Source organism: Lacerta agilis, chromosome 1, assembly GCF_009819535.1.
Source record: "Lacerta agilis isolate rLacAgi1 chromosome 1, rLacAgi1.pri, whole genome shotgun sequence".
Lineage (NCBI taxonomy): Eukaryota > Metazoa > Chordata > Lepidosauria > Squamata > Lacertidae > Lacerta > Lacerta agilis.
Window position 1 is genome coordinate 84733579 of NC_046312.1, and position 20409 is coordinate 84753987.

A 20409-nucleotide genomic window follows, 5' to 3' on the forward strand; every position below is an offset into this window, starting at 1 on the left:
ACACAGAGGTTGCGTTCCAGGACTCCACGCGTGTAACCAAAAGTGTGTATATTGTGAGCACCCTGGAGAGTCCCCCTGGCTCGCAAGGAGACCCTCCCCAGAGCCTGAGGAGGGCATTCATTGTATAGAAATAATTGTGCCGACAGAAGCTCTTGCATGTGCCTTGGAGACGTTGGACTGCATTAGAGCTGTAGGTTCAATCCCGAGAGATTAAGCGACTATGAGAGTTCACTCATTCCTAATTGTAATGTTGCTCAGCAGACCAGCATTTTTTTTTGTCAATGGAAAAATGCTCACTGAACATTTATTTTTGAGGGAGTGTTCAGCTGTTGCAATGGTAGGTCTTAACATCCACATATCCCAAAGATAGCTTCTGCGTGTTTTTCTCTCTCATCAGGACAGTATGTTTTGCAGCTGACCCAGTCAGCAATCTGAATTTTAAGCAGGCAGAACTGACATGGCAGACAGAAACTTGTCTGTCTAGAGATGGAGAACCTGGGCATACATAAATTTGAAGGGAAATTGTATTAGTTAAATTCAGAGGAATTAATCAGATTTCTTACTTGGAGGGGGCAGTGTCCTTGCTGTCCCCTTCTTTTTACTTTTCCCAGTTGTGGCTTTTCAGCATTTCCCAGAGTTTCCAGCTAGGGAGGAGACTGTGCAGAGCTGGCCGTGTCTCCGACTTCTTCTCTGGGAAAGCAAGCAAAGCCTGAGGAAATTCACTGGGTTGAAGGACCAACCACTGAGCAACATCTGGGGCAGTTTTCCATAACATTTGCCAGAGGGAAACTCCTTCCCCCCCTCTTTTAAAATAAAAAATCTGCAGAAAGCAAAAACCCTCCCCTTTCCCTCGTGCTTGGAGATTGTGGCTTGTTTTGTTTCTTTTGAGACCTTCAAACATCCTCCATGTTCTGCCACTTGAAGCACCCCAGAATAGCAGTATTTTTTGGTGTGTGTGTGTGTTGTTATCAGGATTGTGGCATGGGGGAAAGTGTTTAAAAATACATTGGTGCACACAAGTGCACAATTTGCCTCCCCAGTGCTGCTATTTAAATAAATAAATGACTCACAGAAACATGTCAGATGCTGCCATGTGTTTCACTTTTTTTCTAGTTTTGCCCATCCGTCATTTGCTTTCCATATCCCTGATCCACACTGTTAAAAACTGTAGTAAAGCCGTTGATGAAGGCTAAGTGAAAAAGTGGCTGAGAGGGGGAGAGAGAAGGGAAGCATGTTGAAGACACACCATGGAAGCAGTAGGAAGAGGCCAGAGAGGCTTGATGTGAGTAAAAAGATGGATTGGCTGCAGCAGAATTGTCAGAGAGGTCTAAACCAGGCTTTCTCAAACTCAGCGCTCCAGGTGTATAGTTAAAGCTATGGTTTTCCCAGTAGTGATGTATGGAAGTGAGAGCTGGACCATAAAGAAGGCTGATTGCTGAAGAATTTATGGTTTTGAATTATGGTGCTTTTGAATTATGGTGCTGGAGGAGACAAGTCTTGAGAGTCCCGTGGACTGCAAGAAAATAAAACCTATCCATTCTGAAGGAAATCAGCCCTGAGTGCTCACTGGAAGGACAGATCCTGAAGCTAAGACTCCAATACATTGGCCACCTCATGAGAAGAGAAGACTCCCTGGAAAAGACCCTGATGTTGGGAAAGAAGGAGGGCACAAGGAGAAGGGGACGACAGAGGACGAGATGGTTGGACAGTGTTCTCGAAGCTACTAACATGAGTTTGGCCAAACTGCGGGAGGCAGTGAAGGATAGGCGTGCCTGGCGTGCTCTGGTCCATGGGGTCACGAAGAGTCGGACATGACTAAATGACTGAACAACAACAATGGTCACATGACATTCCAGGAAGAACGTTTAAAATATTTGGTGGGGGGGGGAAACCATAGGGAAGAGTTGCATTTGTGTCAGAAGCAGGCTTGACAATCCACTGTGATCTGAAGGCGCTGGGATGTCTGCCAGCAGTGTTCAAACCAGAGGAGCTTCCTGAAGCAGAGGAGGGAACTATGGGCAATGGTCAGCTCCCACTCATCTGCCCACACTCCCAGTCCTAATCCATCACGAAGGATTCTACCTGTTGGCCATTGCTCAAGGCTGCTCTACTTCTTTCACTGAGTTCTGACTGAAGCAGAAGCAAAGGCACATTTCTAGAAACACTAATAATAATCTGCAACACCTTTTTTTGTATTTATATGAACACGTTCTCTTGTTGGTCCCCTGATCCACCCACTTTCTGGCTGAGAAAACCTTTGTCTCCTCCCAAACTGCAAGCTTTAGCTACTGAATATTTAGATAACACATTCCCAAGTCTCATTGAAATAAATATGATTAAAAGACTTAATGTGCACACATAATATCATTGCATTCAGTGATATGTTAGCAATCCTTGTTCACCCTCAAACCCCCCAAAATGCATAAAATTGTAGTTTATAAGAAAGATGAATGTGCAACAAGCCATTGGAACTCAGTCACTTGCCTACCTGGCCAGTTTGTGGTTATATGGAACATATAGCAATTTCAACCATCTTGATAGTCACTGTGGAAAACAAAGATATTGGGCTAAACATGCCTTAGGTTTGATCTTTGGGGCGTGCATGTTTGTGTATGTATGAGACGGAAAGAGAGATCTCAGTGGGACCCATGTCTGTCTTCATGCATACCAGAAGTTGGGCACCCAAAGCAAACGCTAGCGATTTTCACTTGGGTGTGTTCTTTTTACATGCTGGACTCAAAGGCAGGCTTTCCAGGACCTTGTTTTCACAGCCTTTCTTTCCACTGCTGCCAATACCCGTTGGAAAACGTGGACGCCAGATTTCACTAACGCTGCGCACAGGGCTTGGAATCACATGCCTGTTGGCTCCACACGGAGCACTTCTCAGCAAACAAACAAGCAGCAGTTACCATGCCCTCATCCAGCTGAGTGTTCACTCCCAAAGCATTCCCAGCTGAACAACTTCAAATAGTCAGGTGATGGCATCATCCAGTGACCTCCTCCGCACAGGAACATTATTTCCCGTGCATTTCTTTCCTTCCCCTCCCAGCACTAAAGGGGAAAAAAAGAATCTATATAAGGGAAGGAATCAGCAGTCAAGAACAAATGGAGCAGAGCTGAGATTGGCTTTCCAGGAATGGCATGGAGCAAAGGAGGTTACGGGAAGTTTGATGGATGAGAATGGGCAGCGCTTCCAAAGCAGATGAGTTATAGCACGATATCTCGGCACCGTGGTGCTCTGCCTCTGCCCGGCACTTTGGCAGGGGATGTGCTGGGAGCCACATGCAGCCTGCTTTCCATCAGCACTGCACCCCCCCCCAAAACACACATTGCAAGAGAGCACGTCTTCAAGGCTTTATAAGGTGCTAGGAGAGTGTGGGGTAGGTAGTGGTGTTGTGCTCCTAGTCATAGTGTCTGATCATGTGTAGCTTCTGAACACTCAGCTTCCATGCTATGTTTCTTGGCCCCTCCTCTCAGGCACTAGCCCCTCAACCTCTGCTACCTTTCCCCATTCCAGGCATATAGATATAGATAAAGTCTCCATAGGAAGCATGAACGAGTCTGAGAGCAAACAGGTCACTGTTGTTTCTTTCTCCTACAATTTTTACTCATTTGTTCTCAATCTGCCTTCCACACTGTAGGTCATTGATCTTTTCACAAGTGTACATGTACTTTACATATAATGTAACTTCTCCTCCCTTCCTGTTTGTTCTATTCCTTTTGAGCAGGTTGTACCGCTCAATTTCTACATTCCACACATGAAAGTGACTGGATACTTAATGACACCAAAATCAGAATAAACAGGTCTTGCACAAGTCCTCTGTATTTTTTTATTTTATTTTAAAAATCCCAGTAAACATACTGCAACTGCACTCTCCAAAGTATTTCCCCACACGTGTTGAGATCTTGAGGGAACAATTCCTCCAGAGTTGTTGAAATTTGGAGGTGCTTCCAGCATACGGTAATCAGTGGAAGCAGGCATGCTCTTATCATTTGGGCTGCCAGAACAAAATGGCTAGGATGTGCATATGGGAGGAGCAAGCACACATAAGAGTTGTGGCAATAGGAACCACCCACCAAAGCATCACTACATAGCGACCCACCAAAATTTTTAAAATGCACTAACAAGCATCCACATCTGTGGTGGCTGTGGATGCTCTTATTAAGCCAGATAAAATATAAAAGACATTTTGATGAGGATGACATCGTGCAAATGGTGTGAAAAAATCCACAGTACATCTCCATCTGGGAGCATCCAAACTCTCCCCCCCCTCAACAAAGGCAGAAGATAATCTGGCATAAATGTGTCCACTAAATAAAGCAGGACAGAAATGTTGTGCATATAATTGGGAAAGAACTGCTGTTTTGCCTACAGTAGCAAGAAATACAGTATTGGATCATGCTAGATGAGACATCAGTCCAGATGATCTTTGTGAGCATTCTGACTTTAAAATATCTGAAATTCACGACCTACCTTTGTGTTGTGCTGCACAATCCCTTCCCACCTGTACATTTCATCATTTGAGCTCGGATTGCATGTGCCAATCTTTCCATCGCTTCTCCTGCTGCATAAATTCAGTCCTGGAACATGAGCCTGGTGTGCTATCAACACTGCTCTGTGTCTGGCTTGCAGGCTGATGGATTCCATGTGCGCAGTGGCTTTCATGCTGGGCCAACAATCAGAAGCGCCGCAGACACCGGAGAGCTTTGGTGAAGTGCAGATTACGGGGAGCTTTTATTTGAAGATTTCTGGGGCCATTGCTAAGATAGGGAAACACAGAAAAACACAGCAGATGGCTAAGGGGCGGTCATGATCAAAGTGAGTGCCCTTCCCCTCAGTGGCCAGCAGTCCTTCACTGAAGTGGTCAGAACAGGGATGTCCATGTTAGCAACCTGTGGTCTCCTCCTTAAGCACATAAAGAGGCTCCATGATCCTTATTGGATGGAGACAGACTGGTAGAGGCCTCAGGGGAGCTTGCTTGCCGTTTGGTGCCAGGGGTCATAGTACTTAGGCGAGCGTGCATGACATTAACAAACATTAGATTTAGATAACCTTCTTGCAAATTTAGCTTCCAGAGATCTTGAAGGCTTAATTCCAGTAGTGATTTTACCTTGTATTGTTTATTGTGGAATAACAAGCAGGGAATGGTACTTATCCTATAGGCTGGGCCCATTATTGTAAGAATGCTAAATATTCAGTATTTTCTAATGAAGTTATCATCAGTGTGCTACCAGTACACTGCAGAAGGAAATAGCAATAAGGTACAAAGTAATAACTTGGAGTAATCTATTTATTCTATTTATATACTACATTGCTGTCAAGGCACCCAAAACAGGTGTAAAATGCTGCAAACAAATACTGCAAAATCTAAAACGAGTTCTTTCAGACAAACTGATGTCCCTTCAGGGAGCCTTTAGCACAAGCTGCTTCTGCACTTCTGCCTTCCCCCAAGACACACAGGGTAGTAGTCAACAAAATTTTTACTCAGAGTAGACCCATTGAAAATAATTGGGGGGGAGGGCTAACAAAGTTATGCTCATTACTTCCACTGGGTTTACATTGAGTAAAATTTAGTTGATTACCACTCATAGCTCTTAAACAGCCTGAATAGTTCTCTTGGGTCCATTGATTGTCTCTTTAGAAACTCCCTGGTCTTGGTCTCTCTTCTCCTGCCTTCCTTTGGGATTTATACGTCTTAAATAGTAATTACCAGAGTCATAAATAATAAAGTCCATTACTGCTGGACTGACTTCTGTAAGCTAGAGATGCTGAATAATTGGTATCCAGTTAGGGACAATATGGTATTGGAGGTGGGGAGTAAATGTATATGTCACCTGTTAGATGTTAGGCAAAAACAACAACAACAACAACATCACAAACAAAATTAACACATGTTTCTCTTGCATGCAGTTTTGACTACAGTTAAGTTGGCTGGTATGTCATCTGTGCATTTTCAGTGAGTCTCCCTTGTTGCCCCTTGTTCTTCATTGTGGAGTGTTAAAATTCCCTTCTGAATGAGAGGGAATATCATTGGGGGAAGCCATAAAGTGATAGACCTGTGCTACTGAACTATGGCCGTTCTCTGTTTTGTAGTGTAATAGTAGGCATGCTGTGGAGGAAGAATCCCTTTGGGGAGCTTCACTGTAATATTTTAGTTTATTTTCTTGCCATGAAGTAAACAGATTGATAGGTATTTGGGATTTGTCCTTGTGCTTTTGGATTCTTGTCCTAGCACCACCCTCTGTTCGCATCTCATCAATTCATTTCGACAGTGTTGACTTTCCACCCTTGATGAACATCTGAGCAGAGTTTTATTTTCCACTGCCATGGCATACGTGACATTTGTGTGCCAACCCACAAGTGCCATCAAGAGCTTGCTGAACCCTAAATGCGCAAAAACACAAAGCAAATGTGTTCTTAATCTACATTCGCTGAAGCAGAAAACACACAAGTGGCAAACAAACAGGCAAAGGTACAATGAGTGCTTTAAAAAACAACAACGATCAAATCCTTTAAATTCTAATTATTCCTTGTGGAATCTTCAGGGCTGAAGTTCCTTGTTAATAGGAGATTTCAATCTAAGGCTAGAAAAAGGCTGGGGAAGCAAAGCCCTTAAAAGGCACTTATTACATGCATATACCACATTCCCCATGGACAAATGCCAAGCTTTCCTTGTGTCTGTGCACGTGGTTTGCACATGAGCAGCTATTGTGTGTATGTTTAAAAAACTCTATTACAAAAAACTGTCCAGATGAATTGGGTTTCTGCTCACTCCCCCCCCCCCGCCAAATCCCCACCCTCTTTCAGACCCAAGTCTCAATTTATATGTCAATGGAATTTACCTCTAGGATTGATTTGGTGGTATGGTTATCAGATACCCTTTGCATATAAAAAGGGACGCTCCTTATTTAAAAGTAGCATTATCCCTTATATAGGGTTCTATAGAGCAGAACTTAGTAACACTGCAGAACTTAGTAAGTGCTCCATGGTGCACAACAAAGAGATTGTCTTACTGTGCACTGTATTTTATTTCTCTAAACCAGGTGTCAGCCGTGGGTCTGTCCACCGTCCCTCAGACCATGTAGTGGGCCGGACTATATTTTGAAAAAAATAAATAAATTGAACGAATTCCTTTGCCCCACAAATAACCCAGAGATGCATTTTAAATAAAAGGACACATTCTACTCATGTAAAAACAGGCTGATTCCTGGACCGTCCATGGGCTGGATTGAGAAGGTGATTGGGCTGCATCTGGTCCCCGGGCCTTAGGTTGCCTACCCCTGATCTAAACTGATCAGATTTGAGGCCTTCTTGTAAGAACACATGAATCTTGAATAGGCCAAGGTACATCTAACCATTCCAGAAGCCTCTAGAAAATCACAAGCAGGGTATGATGACAACAGCCATGCACTGTTGTTTGTCTCCGGTATTCAGTATTCATTCCAAGCCGATGCAATACATTTTGCTGTCTGGGGCAAAGGAGGTATCAATTCATTTGCAACTTCAATTTCCATCTTCAGAAGACTACCAGGCAGGCATTTGAATCTTGAACACTGATGCAGGGCTGACTATATGGCACCGCCCCAATCCTCGAACACCTTACCACCACTACCCAGCATCTGCTGCATGAAGAGGCTGTCTCACTTTGCCTAATGGTAGGGCCAGTCCTGCTCAGCAAGACACCATAGCTGTCAACTTTCCCCTTTTCTTGCGAGGAATCCTATTTGGAATAAGGGGATTTCCCTTAAAAAGTTCACTGACTCTGAACATGAAGATTCTATTTTGCTTTCATGGCTAATCACAGTTCATAGATTTATCTTCCATGAATTCATCAGTTCTTTTTTCTTTTTTTAAAAACCATTTAAGGCAAATCTTGAGCTACTGAATTCCAAACGTTAATTATGCATCATGTGAAGAAGTATTTTGTTTTGTCTGTCCTGAACCTGTTGCTGATCAGACTTGCACCCCCGCTTGGCTAGACCACAGTTTGATGGAACAAATCATTGTGTGGTTGAAGAAGGCAACCCTTTGAATTGATGAATGAGGTTGCTGCAGGTGTGTTACAGGAGCTCAAGAGGGTGCTTCTGAAATATTGGCCCTCTCTGTGCGATTGCCTGGAGATGCTGTGTAAACATAATATCTTCCTTGAGCCAAAATCTCTCCCTGCTTGTAACTCACAAGTGGGCCGAAGCAGAACATTCCTTGCGCTTTGTGGATCAGGGCCAGCCCTGAAGGCTAGGAGAAGGTCCTTTTATGGTAGCATTTCTCCATTAGAATATATATATATATAAAGCCACAACCACTCAGCCCATAACAAAACAGAGGAAGAACACAAACACAGTCCCTGGAATGTGTTCAGTGCTGGCTGGGGAACAGTAATGCTGAAGGGAGCCCTTGGGTAAGACAGATCAAATAATTAGGAGTGCAAAAAAAAACAACCCTCTTCTCCGCTGTTGGTAGGATGATAATGCAGGAATGTGCGTCTGACGGGCAGGGCGCGACATGCAAAAGGGGAGAGCAAACATTTTCTTATGAGCTTTGTTTGGTCACTTGGTGAATACTGAGGCATTTTTGGGGGGGGGGGCTGCAGCAATACTTTAAAAGCATCAGAACGAGGGGTAGGGGACATTCTTTGTAACGTGTTTTCAGTGCTGTTGGCTAATTATTGTCTAACTGGCTACAAATAGCATCTCTAACGTCGTTGCACTGAGGCCAAGAGGCTCTGCTTATCCAGCGAAGTAGGAAACCTCTATTATATAGTTTTGCTGTTCTGCTTCGTGCTTTGTTTCACACGGCTGCTTCCAGACCTCAGATTTCTCTTGTGGCCAAAGAGAACTGTGTGATATTCCAGAGGCATCATCCACTTATTCACGTTAGCTGCCCAGACATGCTTTTGCTGTGTCAATAATGCAGTGGTGGTTCACCACTGAGGACATGATCCACCCACAAATGGTCCCTTGCATAGTTGTGCAGAATACACTGGGCAGCTTTTGTGATCCCTCTGTGCAGATTGGTGGTTCGGGACATTTCTCCATGACTGGAGACATACAAGCGCCTGCCTTGAACAAGTAATGAAGGAACCAGGCAGTTCCTTGCTTCTGGTCATGGGGTGGTCCTCTCTCTTGGTTAGCACAGGACAGGATTTAGGGTTGATCTTGTGCCTGTTGAGAGCAAGAGAGATGAACAGGAAAATAACGAACAAGTGGACAACAATATCCATGAGGCAGGACGCACAATAGGACTCTGTAATGGTCTCTCTGGGTGTGGCTTATATTCTAGTGGTGGTGTGCTGTAGTTGTGAATTGACCTGAGTTGAGCTACCTTAGATGTCTCTGATGTTTTTTGGGCCCCTGGGCACACTTGCAAACTGTAAAAACTGTAGTGGGCACCACATCCCCCACAGCCAAGCACAGACCCACAACCATTGGCTACCACAGAATGCTTCTTTCAAGCTGAATTTCAGAGAGGGGACCCTGTAGGCACCCAGGAAAGCATCTTCAAGTACCGGTACATGTGCATCCCTGAGTGCCATGTGGTGACCCCTGAATCACAACATACCCTGTGGTCTGTCATAGCAATGTGTGCATGGCAGTCACTGATTTGGAAGTAGCTATTTTTTCAGGATATTCCCCCTCCAATTGAAATCAATAGGAGAGAAACTCTCTGTGCCATGTCTGGTTGGTGTAAAGTTGTGCTGTCAATGGAGAGATGGCTATGAACTGAAGACAGAGATTTAATTATAATGACTTATTTTTGATTACCTAATCAGATATTTACACTTCTGCATCTGCTGTCTTGCATGCATCTCCCCTGTCTATAACAGGAGATCACTCAGACTTGTTTTCTGTGACAGTAACCTCTCTGCTCTGGGTTGTTTTCTCAATGCAGCCAAGCAGTAGATAACAAGGTGCAGCTGAAATGGTTAACTGCCTGTGTTCCTTGCATCCTTCCTGGCTACTGCAGTTCCTATGGACCCATTTCAAGAAACACAGCTTTGATTTTCCAGCTTTGCTCTGCTTTCAAGAAAAATTGTACCGAGGATTCTGCTCAGGAAGGTCCTAGAGAGCACCCCCCCACCATTTAGGAATCCTTTTGTTGGTTACTTTAAAAAGTGATTGCATTACAGGACAAAGAGTGAAACATCATCACATTGGTTGCCAGGGACTCACATTGCTCAGCCAAAAATAGTTCTTAGCCACAAGTTTTTCCCTGCAAATTATAGGTTGGGTCAACAGTGCAATTCGCTGGAAATTCTGGAAGAGGCTTCCTGCTGAGAAGACCTTACAGTGTGTCTTGGAAGGCTTAGGACATGGGACAGTTACTCTGGCAGAGTGAACAACCATGCATATGGGGCAATGTGGAGAGAATAATTTAATACGCAGAAACAGACTGGACCCAACTCAAATCCAGTCTAGCAGCTTACTGCCAAATCAGCCAAGTTAGTGTGCTGCCTGCTGAAATGTTCAAAGAATATTTGCTTGCCGGACTGTGTATGTCAAGATGTTTGATTCTAATTGCCTCTTATCCAGAAAATGAACCTGCTTGTTTCTGTGAAGAATGTGACAGGCTCCTGTGGGCTCTCACAGTTCCAATCTGTTGATGCCCTCTGCTGTTTGGGAAGCCAATATTGTCACTAGTCCCTTCTGTTTGCAAGGGTTCATGGAATCATAAGATTGTGGAGTTGGAAGGGACCATGAGGGCCATCTAGCCCAGGCCTCTGCAATGTCAGAATCTTTTGCCCAACATGCAGCTTGAACCTATGAACCTGAGATTAAGAGTCTCGTGGCCTACTGACTGAGCTATTCCTCTCTCTCTCTACATCAAGAAAGAATACAAGAAAGAGTTGGCACAAAGAACAACTCACAAAGGCCACAAGGCCAAATGCAATCGCCTCTGGAAATGATTGGAACTGTAGCTTGGCTGGACTGGGTGTTTACTTGGCATCTGTGGAAAAACTCTTCCCCCATCCCCTTTTGTTCTTCTACAAATATTCTGTACATGGGGGTTTAATTAAGTGGATATGAAGTTCTTCTGGTTGTGGCCAACTTTCTTGATTTTTATGATGGCTTTACAAGCAGTTGTTTCTCCCTCCCCTCAGAAAAAAGAGGCCCTGCATGGCACAGTGAATCAAAGGGTCTGGTAGAATATGAATCTTCGGCTCACCTAGTTTGTGGCCATGGGAAAAGTCACTGTTATTAGTCCACAGTGCAGGGTTGTTGTGAGGGAAAAATGTGGTAAGAAGTGTGAAGCATTTCGTACACTGAAACACTGTTAATGAGAATAAGAACAATAATGAGGCTATGATAATGGTAATTTTAATGGTAACTATTGTAATAATGAAGATAATGAAGATTCTGGAGTCCGTCCCCCCCACATTAAACTCAAGGTTAATGGTTATCCAGGAATAGGGTAGGGGCTATCAATTGCCAGTGTGGTGTAGTGGTTAAGAGCAGTGGACTCGTAATCTGGTGAACCGGGTTCGATTCCCTGCTCCTCCACATGCAGCTGCTGGGTGACCTTGGGCCAGTCACACTTCTTTGAAGTCTCTCAGCCCCACTCACCTCACAGAGTGTTTGTTGTGGGGGAGGAAGGGAAAGGAGATTGTTAGCCACTTTGAGACTCCTTCAGGTAGTGATAAAGCGGGATATCATATCCAAACTCTTCTTCTTCTTCTTCTTCTTCTTCTAAAATGAGAAGGCAAATAAAGAAACCCCCATTTAAAAGTAATGTATTTTAAATCCCATTATTCCTGAAGTAACCTGAAAGATGACATGGCTCATGTCAGGCTCATTCACTAGCTTTGAGGTGTTACATGGAATATCTGGATAACAAATACATTTTGTTCAAAAGCAGACCACCCTTATGCTCCACAGTTTAGGCTACTTGGTGTCTGTGGTCAGTAAGAAAAGCTGCTACCCACATTTGCAGGACTGGTGGGATCTAGTGTGACTGTTCCATTATCTACCCATCCTTGTTTTCCTGTTCTCTGTTATTTTAATGCGTGCCCACGCTTGTAAGAGAGACTGCCTCTTCAGAACATTAAAGACCAATAGAGTGAAGGGTTTGTTTGGTTCTCCCCCCCCCCACCCTCCTTTTCCAGAAAAAGTTCTGTGGACTGAACTCCACATGGAACAGAGATGGCAAGTCTGCAGTAGCCTCTTCTTAAATGTTGATCTGGCAACATTTGTATTTCTACATTGATCCATGATGCCCCACAGTGTGTATGTACAGAAGCCTAGTGAGGAAATCAGTTTTATATTTTAATTCCAAATTTGGGATTTCAACCTGGATTTCTCTCCATTGAGGTTGCCTTTTGCAGAAGCAGGCTGAATCGATCGTAGAAATCAGGAATCGGTGGCCCTCCGAATGTTACTAGACTACAGCTGCTGCCATGGTCCCTGGCTATTGGCCATGCTGGATAGGGCTGATGGGAGCTGGGAGTCCAGCAGCATCTGAAGGTCCACAGATTTTGCCCCCCCCCCATCCATGCCATAAAAGACTTCAGTTGTTAACTTGTGCAGCTGCAATCTCAATGCTGACTCAAGCTGTGATCATTTGTAGGTGGCAGCAATGTGCAAATGTGGAAAATAGGCAGGCTGAATACTATTTAATTAATCCATTTTGGACACACACCCTTCTTTTCAGCTCCAAGTTCTCATAAACTGACAGGGCAGTAATTAAAAAAAGCAGCACCACAAAATGCATAGCAACATACTATGAAATGTAGCTTCATACAGCATAAAATCATTCAGGAAATGGCTAGAGAGAACAAATGATTCTCTGTGGTCCATTTAAAAAGCAACCCAAGAGGAGGCTTGATGGAGGAGTGGCAGCCTGATCCCAGGGGATGTGATTACAGATATGATGGAGCCAGCACCAAAAAGTATCAAATATTTCACCTGGTGCCTAAAGTTTACTTTACTTGTTCTCACAGAGTTCTTTTTTTGAGGGGGGTAGAGAAAGAGTTGGCACTTAGCTAGGAGGAAGAACTCAAGAAAGAGAGCATTCTGCTGTTCAGAGACACTGACTGTGCAGGTGTTAGCAAACTTGAGGGAAATTATCTTCAGATGAGAACATTTGTCCCTGTCTCTGATTCTGGACCCTTTTTAAACCAGGGTTTCTTTGTTGACTTGTGTAGGAGTACATTCATTCTTCAGCTGCAAGCTTTTTTTTCATATTATAAACAAAAACAACCAACCAAAAGCAAGTTTAAAAGGAGATTCAGAAGTACAGAACCCCTTCTTCATGTAATCCCGTTCCCTGCCAGTCACATTTTGCTTCATAATGCAAAAACCATCCACCTGGCAGGTCTTGGTTGTCCCCCTTATCTTCTCTCAGTGACAGCTTGGAATAGTCCAGAGTGTGTGCATCCTTCCTAGGCTGCAGCTTCAGTAAGAATTTTCACTCCTGGGCAGTTGTCCTTGTCAGAACAGTCCTGGAAGCAGATTTATATGGGTTCTTAAGGTAGGGTCTTGAAGTTTCTGTATATTTTGGACCTTGTCCCAAGCAACTACTCAGAGATCTGGCTAAATCCTTGGCTACTTAGCGTGAAGGGAGCAGTTTCCCAGTACAGGTGGAGTCGCTCAGTATTGGTGGGAATACTCTTGGATGGTGGGACAGAGGTGGTTACACTGTACAGATAATGCTCATAATGCTGTCTTTTCTTTTCTCTTTTCTCTTTGTATTGCAAGTGCAAGGATTCTAACACTGCTCTCTTTTGTGTTCTGCCCTTTAGGCTGCCACGCCTTGCATGCCTGCTGGCAATCATGAGCTGGTAAGTGACCTGTTTCTACTCTTCCTTTCTGCCCTCTCTGCTGGTGCCTTGGACACCGAAGGCATTTATTTGCACGTGGACTGCAGGAGGATGGGCAATTGGAGGGTCTGCAAGTTTACAATGAGATGGTGTGCTTCAGCTCTGTAAAATGTGCCCCAAGTAAAGTGAAGTGAGGTGAAGTTCAAAATACACAAGAGGGACAACTCTTACCACCCCCTCCCTGTCACACATGCATTGCACATGGTTAATGTATTGGATGTTATTTGTTAAAAAATTGATTTTCTGGATGTTATAAAAATACATGACAAACAGATAAAGAGGTGGGACTAGACAGCACAAACAAGCATATTTTCCATATCAAATGAGTCCGATTGCATATTGTTTACTGGGCTTCCTGCTGAGTAAACATGCATAGGACTGGGCTGCACATAACCTTTTTAAAAATAAATTACGTTTCATTGTCCAAACTGGAATTAATTCTTTGTTTTCCTTTTTAAAGCATGTATATAATACTGTATTGAATTGTTCCCATATTAGTGCCATAAAGACTGTCAAATCATCCTTGTAATCATGAAACATCCCCTAGTCTCTGTTTACTGTACATTCTTTGTTGCAACCATCAGGGTAAATACTATCTCCTTATCCTTTAAACACCCAAATACAGAATCTCTTTTAGATAGGCTAACAAGAAAATCTTTTGATCCATTTCTGTACACTATGAAAGCCTTTATTTGTTAATGGGATTTTGTAGGGGTGGGGGTGGGGGGGTTGCTCATCATTTGTATCCCACTCTCCAGGGACTCTCAGAGCAGCTAACAAAAATTTTAAAGTACAAATAAAAAACTGCAATAAAACATAAAACAGAAGAGGGATAAAAAAGGGGGGGGAATCCCAAAATTTAAAACAGAGATAGTGGGCTGTTTGGGGATAATTCCCTCAGCTTTCTAAACAATGGTTAAGAATGCCCAGAAAGAGGCTTAGAACAGCATGTACTCCCCTCTCTCCTCTCCTATCTTTGTGCACTAGATTCTGCACTTCAGTCCTGTTCTGTTTAAAAGGGAACACCCTGATGGAACCAAAATGGGGAACTGCCATTTAATGCTGGTTTACTAACCACCAGGAACTTAAATCAGGATCAAACCGTGGTTTATGATTCTGGTTAGTACACTGATGTTAAGCCAAAGTTCCCTGTTTTGTACATGATTGGGAACAGTGGTTTAAGCCGACCAGGATTGCAGTGCCAAAGCCAGTGCATGAAAAGAGGAGAGAGGTGAACAGGGGAGTGTGTGGGCCCTAATCTATTTCCTGACTCATGGTATAGGAAGGCAAGATAGTTACATCCAAAACGGTTGCTTGTTGTTCAGGTTAAAACTTACCGGTAAATCTAAAACAGAAAATCTGAAACATCTTCATTGGGTGATAAAAAGACATCGGGGTCGGGATCAGGTGAGTCTCTCTAGGAAAGGCATCCCAAATATGTGGTGTCACTACTGAGAAGGCCCTATCACAGGTCACCCTACATTTCAGAATTGCAAGCTTTCACTGTTAACTTCTTGGATAGGCAACATAGTGGTAGACTGAAGCAAATACTCGGCTCTGCACCACCACCACCCCACACTTTGGTAGGACTATTTGTCCCCACATAAATAGCTTGTTGGTGTCTTTCAGAGGGGTGGTCTTGCTGAATTCTAATGCTTTTCAGGAGGTGCTTAATACCACTGACCAGGTGGTTCCCACCCCACCCATAAAAATATTTTGCTGCCTCTTGAAACAGTGGAGTAGCCTGGCAGCATTCCTCCTTAATGGTCCATTGCCATGTCATGGGAATAAACCTTGCAGAGAGACATTATTGGGTATTTGCCCATGGCACACTAATTTGCACATGCTACTTGATATAGATGCCTTTGGGCAAATAACGATTGCTGATGCTGAGGGTCTCATCAAGACTGAACTCAGCAGTGCATCCAATTACCCTGTAAGCATTTTGTTTGTTTGTTAAAAAAACAGAGCACAAGGGAAAGGGTCAAAAGACCCAGGGCATGGTGCAAAACCCCCAAGTCTCAGGTTCCCCAGGGCACCAGCTAACAATGTCCCTGGCCTTGTGTGTGCATCAGAGCTCCAGAAGCAAACAAAAGAATTGCTGTATTGAAAAGCTGCCCTCAACATCATTTATATGATACATTCCAGCATTGGCCTGATTTATCATCACTTCAGCATGATTCTCCTTTCATTTTTGGAGAGTTTTTTTTGTTTTTTCATGTGGAAAAGTGTCCAGCCTGCAAGGGCAGATTCTTCTGGCAGAGTCCGTCCCTCCCATGTCTGGAAGGGTGGGGCTGGCTTAGTGAAAGCTCCAAATTGGTTTGTAACTCTTGCATATTGAAACCACCCACATGCTGGTCCAATCACATTGTGGGCCCCAGCCGGGCTCTGCCAAATCTGAATAAATCAGAGTTTAGCTTTGGAAACCGTGTCCTTGGCTCACCCAGGGTGGTGGGTGGTGGGAGGGAGGGAGGGAGGGAGGAGGCTTGCTTTGGGGGCTGCCCCTTAGCAGCTTTGCAATAAGTTTTAGCAGCTTTGCAATAAGTCTACTTGCAAACAGGACCTCTCTGCCATATTTTTAAAAGAAATCTGAAGGAAAAAAGGAATCTTCCTACTCTTCTTACTTGGGATTGCAGAGGCTAACATTTCCATTCCAGGAATGCAACTTTTTTGTGTGTGTGAGATCACATTTAAAACAGAGACACACCCTTTAGTGGCAGGGACAGTTTCATCAAATGGGGAAACTGGAAATCACAGTGATGGTGGGCTACGAATTTGGTAGCTGCAGGGGTGGTATGCAATTGGCTCAGGAAGAATAGATCAGGCAATGCTTCCAGATTTGGCATAGACAATTAAAGTGGATTTGGCGCTCTTGTGCAACAAACCTGCTTACAAAATAAAAATAAAAATCAGACTTCTTTGAAGAAGGGAAAATGATGAGGAATTGAGGGATGATTGGTGTGACAACTTCAGTTTTGCCCTAAAGTAGGAGTGCATGAAGGAATTAAGGTACTCTGTCTTGCATCAGGTCCCCATATTCTGTAACTGAAGAAAGTCATGCAGAATGCACAGTCTGTACATAGTCTGAGGACCTGGGAAAATTACATTAGATGCAGATACACTTACCCAACCTTTTCAGAGCCCCAGTGTAGAGGCATCATAATTGGCCTTAGCAATACCTCTTAACTTGCATGGCTACAGTCTTGTGCCATGTAAGCATTTTATCCTTTGGGTGACATCAGGCATTTGGTTCCATTGCAAACTCACAGCATCTCACCAAATGCAAGCTGAAAGATTTGTCCACATCTCCAATAGGCGCACAGAGTGCTTCTCCTGTGCCCTTTCCCATTCTTGGAATGGTCCTCCTGCTGCCAGACATGGCTGTGTCTCAGAGCACTTGGCATCGCCTTCCCAGCGCAACACAAATCGCTCTAACAGATGGTTCTTGGGCTTTGTCGTCATTGCCCAAATCTTTATTTTTGTCTCTTCCTTTCCCCTGGAAATCTCTTAATGGTAAGTCAGAAGCTGTTAGGGAGACAGGCAGCAGGGCACTCTGGATCAAAGCTTTGCAAAGCCCTAAGTTGCCATGAAAGAGGAGCAAGGAATTCCAAAAGAAGCTCTCTGTGCAAAAATAGTCAGCATGTTCCATCTGTGCTGACATAAACAAGTATCATGGGAAGGAGGCCCTGCCCTCCTTTTCATAGATGTTTCTTGTTCTCTAGTTATGAAAGCTGTGACTAGTAATGGGCAACCTCCCTCTGGCTTGCTTTTGATTGGGGGTGGCAGTAACAAGGAGCATTGTAGAACTTGAAGAAAAACCTATTCTCTTTCCCCTGCCTCAGTTTCCAAATGCCCCACAACCGTTGCCCCACTTGGCCTCCTTTTCTTGTGGAACATCTGCCGTTTCTTTGCCAGTGTCATGTGAGTCACACACACAACCTGGTGCTCCTACACAATGAACATTACTATTACAGCTTCCTGAACACCGGGGATCCTAGGAAATGCGCTCCCCCCCCCCCCCACAGCACCAACTATATTTCCCAGAGTCCCTTTTACCTGAGATGCTGCCATAGCAACCTTTCTTTCAGGTACCAGGAAGCGGGGAACTGGCCTTCCTGTTGTCACCAGAGCAGCTGCAGCAGCAAAGTGGGAATGGGAGCAAGCAAGGGAGGAGTTCTGCTTTAGCTCACATGAAAAGAGCCCAGTCTGTAATACTCGTTTTGTATTTAGGGCCAGCATTATATGTTTGCAGGGTTTGTATTTTGAGCCAAGGATGGGTGGATTTCAGCAATGTTATCAGTTACCAGTTGCTGGAAACCACAAGGCAGAAGGTTGTGCTCAGTTCTCACTTGTGAGTTTCCCTTAAGCATCTGGTTGGCCACTGTGAGAACAGGATGCTGGACTCGATGGGCCATTGGCCTGATCCAGCAGGCCTCTTCTTATGTTCTTAACAGCACTAGTTCTAACGGTGTTTTAGTATACAGCATTGCTGGAACAGGGGCTCCTGTATGTATGTAGGAGATCCAAGAGGGATGTACTATAAAAACAGCCATCTTCACCAGTGGTATAATCCCATCAAATTCCACAAATTCTCTTGCCATGGTTCCCATGGTGAGTATTCCTCCTTCCCCCACCTCTGTCAAGCATAAAAGCTCAGTGTGACAGGGACAAGCTCCCAGTCCCCCGCCAGTCTCTTAGCTGGGATGGAGAGTGGGCTTCTTAGGTGCTCAGAGGACCTTTGAAACTGAACACAACAGGGACAAGCCCCCAGACCCAGCTCTGACTAGGCAACAGGACTTGGCTCATCATATTTGGCCATGGACATGTGTAGAACACCTCTTTAAGTTTCCTGTAACTGGGATGAGCCTCCATCACCCTCTCCAGCTTGGAGCTGGGGGGGAAAAGAGAGTGGGGGCTTATTCCTACACCTGCCCCTTCGGGGACCCTGCCCCTTTGGAGAGGAGCACAACATTTCATTGACTGCCACGGGTAGGCAGAACTTGTGGATTCGTGTCTCCAGCAGTAGCCGCCTACATTCTTCTGGAAAGTCACAAGCTGTGCCTAATGATAAACAGCTCTTGTCTTAGCTCCAGCAGTTGAACAGAGCATCTGTGTTCAGAGGCAGTATATCTTTGATTATCAGATGCTAGGGATAAAGTACAACACAGCTGTCTCATGATCCCTTGCTGGAATTACAAATGGCAGGGTTAGACCAAACTCTGTTCCCGATTCCCGTTATTGTTCCAATTTGGTAACTCTTGATATGCACGCCTCTGTTCTTTGGCTGGCATAGCAAGGTCTGGAGCCCTTCAAATGCCTTGTGATCCTTTGCCAAAAGCAACTTGCTTGGGTAACTGGCATGCTGGCATACAGAGCCCTATCTTCTTGGGCTATTCAGCGTTGCACCCCGTCTGCACTGGCAGCAAGCCAAGGCAGCAGTTAGAGGTGGCCTCATGCAGGTACCTGCACAGATCCCTGCCAAGCCATATACATGCCTCTCCTCAATTCTAGCCCCCCCCGGTCAAAACAGAGCATTTTGACTATCTGCTTCTGTGCTCCTTTGCTGCCAGCTGTCTGCAAGTTTCTTTTCGCAAGTGGTCTGTTGCTTATTATCTCCGTACACAGATTAATCTCTGTGCACACACTGGCATATTTGGATGGTAAACACAGCATACATAGGTCCCCAAGAGAGCTTCCTAGGCTGGCCAAGGAAGTTTATCTGTGGAAGGCACATGCTCTGGTCTCCTTGGGACCGTTATTGTGGGTTTGTCAAGGAAGTGTGCGGTGTGCTAGGAGCCAGCCTTCTCCTGAAGGGCTGCCTAAGAGACCTGTACATTTGCCAGGAACCCAAGGACTCTCCACAATGGCACCATTGTGCAGATTTAGAATGTGGCATGCTCCAAGTTCCTTGGCTGGTAGGCATGAGGAGTTGCCAGTGGGGAAGATTTATAACTCCTTCTTGCCAGTGAAGACTTCCCAAGCAAGGTGAAGGAAATGTCTTCCCTTAAAACAACAGCCATGCAGAATCCATGTTGCTCAGGAAGCACATTGCCTTTAGCGAATGCTCTTCCTCTTCTGAGATGGATGTTCCCTTCCCTTCCCTTCCCAGCCTGCCATGCGGCTGTGTTTTCTTGTCTGTTTCTCATTTGTACAGAAGTGCCTTGGTTACACAGAGATGTGAGATGGCTATGTTGGGTCAAACTGTGCAGCGCGTAGGCATGGGATGTTCCTCTTCTCTGAATTAGGTCTGCTCCTTGTAAGAGAAAGACTTCAATTATATGGAGGGCAGTCATGAATCATATGGCCAGTCTGGTGCATTCTTGCAGATGTAAGCTAAAATACTCTTCAGAAATGTGAACAATGCACACAGATCAGGAGATTTTTTGCTACAGAAGATATATGTTCAGCTAAGGAGGAAACCCTGAACTCCTTCAAAACAACTTGTCAATAAAAAAAGCTGTGAGCAATATCTTAAAAAATATGTGTAATTAGTACATGGCATATGATACTTCGAGATACTGAGTGTTGCCTTGAACTGCTGCCATGACTAATATGCTAGAGGTCTTATTTTTAATATTTACAGCAAAGCATCTTA

At 44.4% G+C, this 20409-nt stretch overlaps 1 protein-coding gene across 14 annotated transcripts in view; it reads left to right on the forward strand.

The window, feature by feature from the left end:
• The window catches only part of TNS1 (tensin 1), a 286343-nt gene that overhangs the window by 148470 nt on the left and 117464 nt on the right, over window positions 1-20409 (forward strand). For all 14 annotated transcript variants that reach the window (XM_033161337.1, XM_033161327.1, XM_033161376.1 and 11 more), the window contains one exon: window positions 13737-13775. In XM_033161337.1, coding sequence (XP_033017228.1) covers window positions 13737-13775 — 39 coding nt within the window. The remainder of the gene's footprint in view (window positions 1-13736; window positions 13776-20409) is intronic.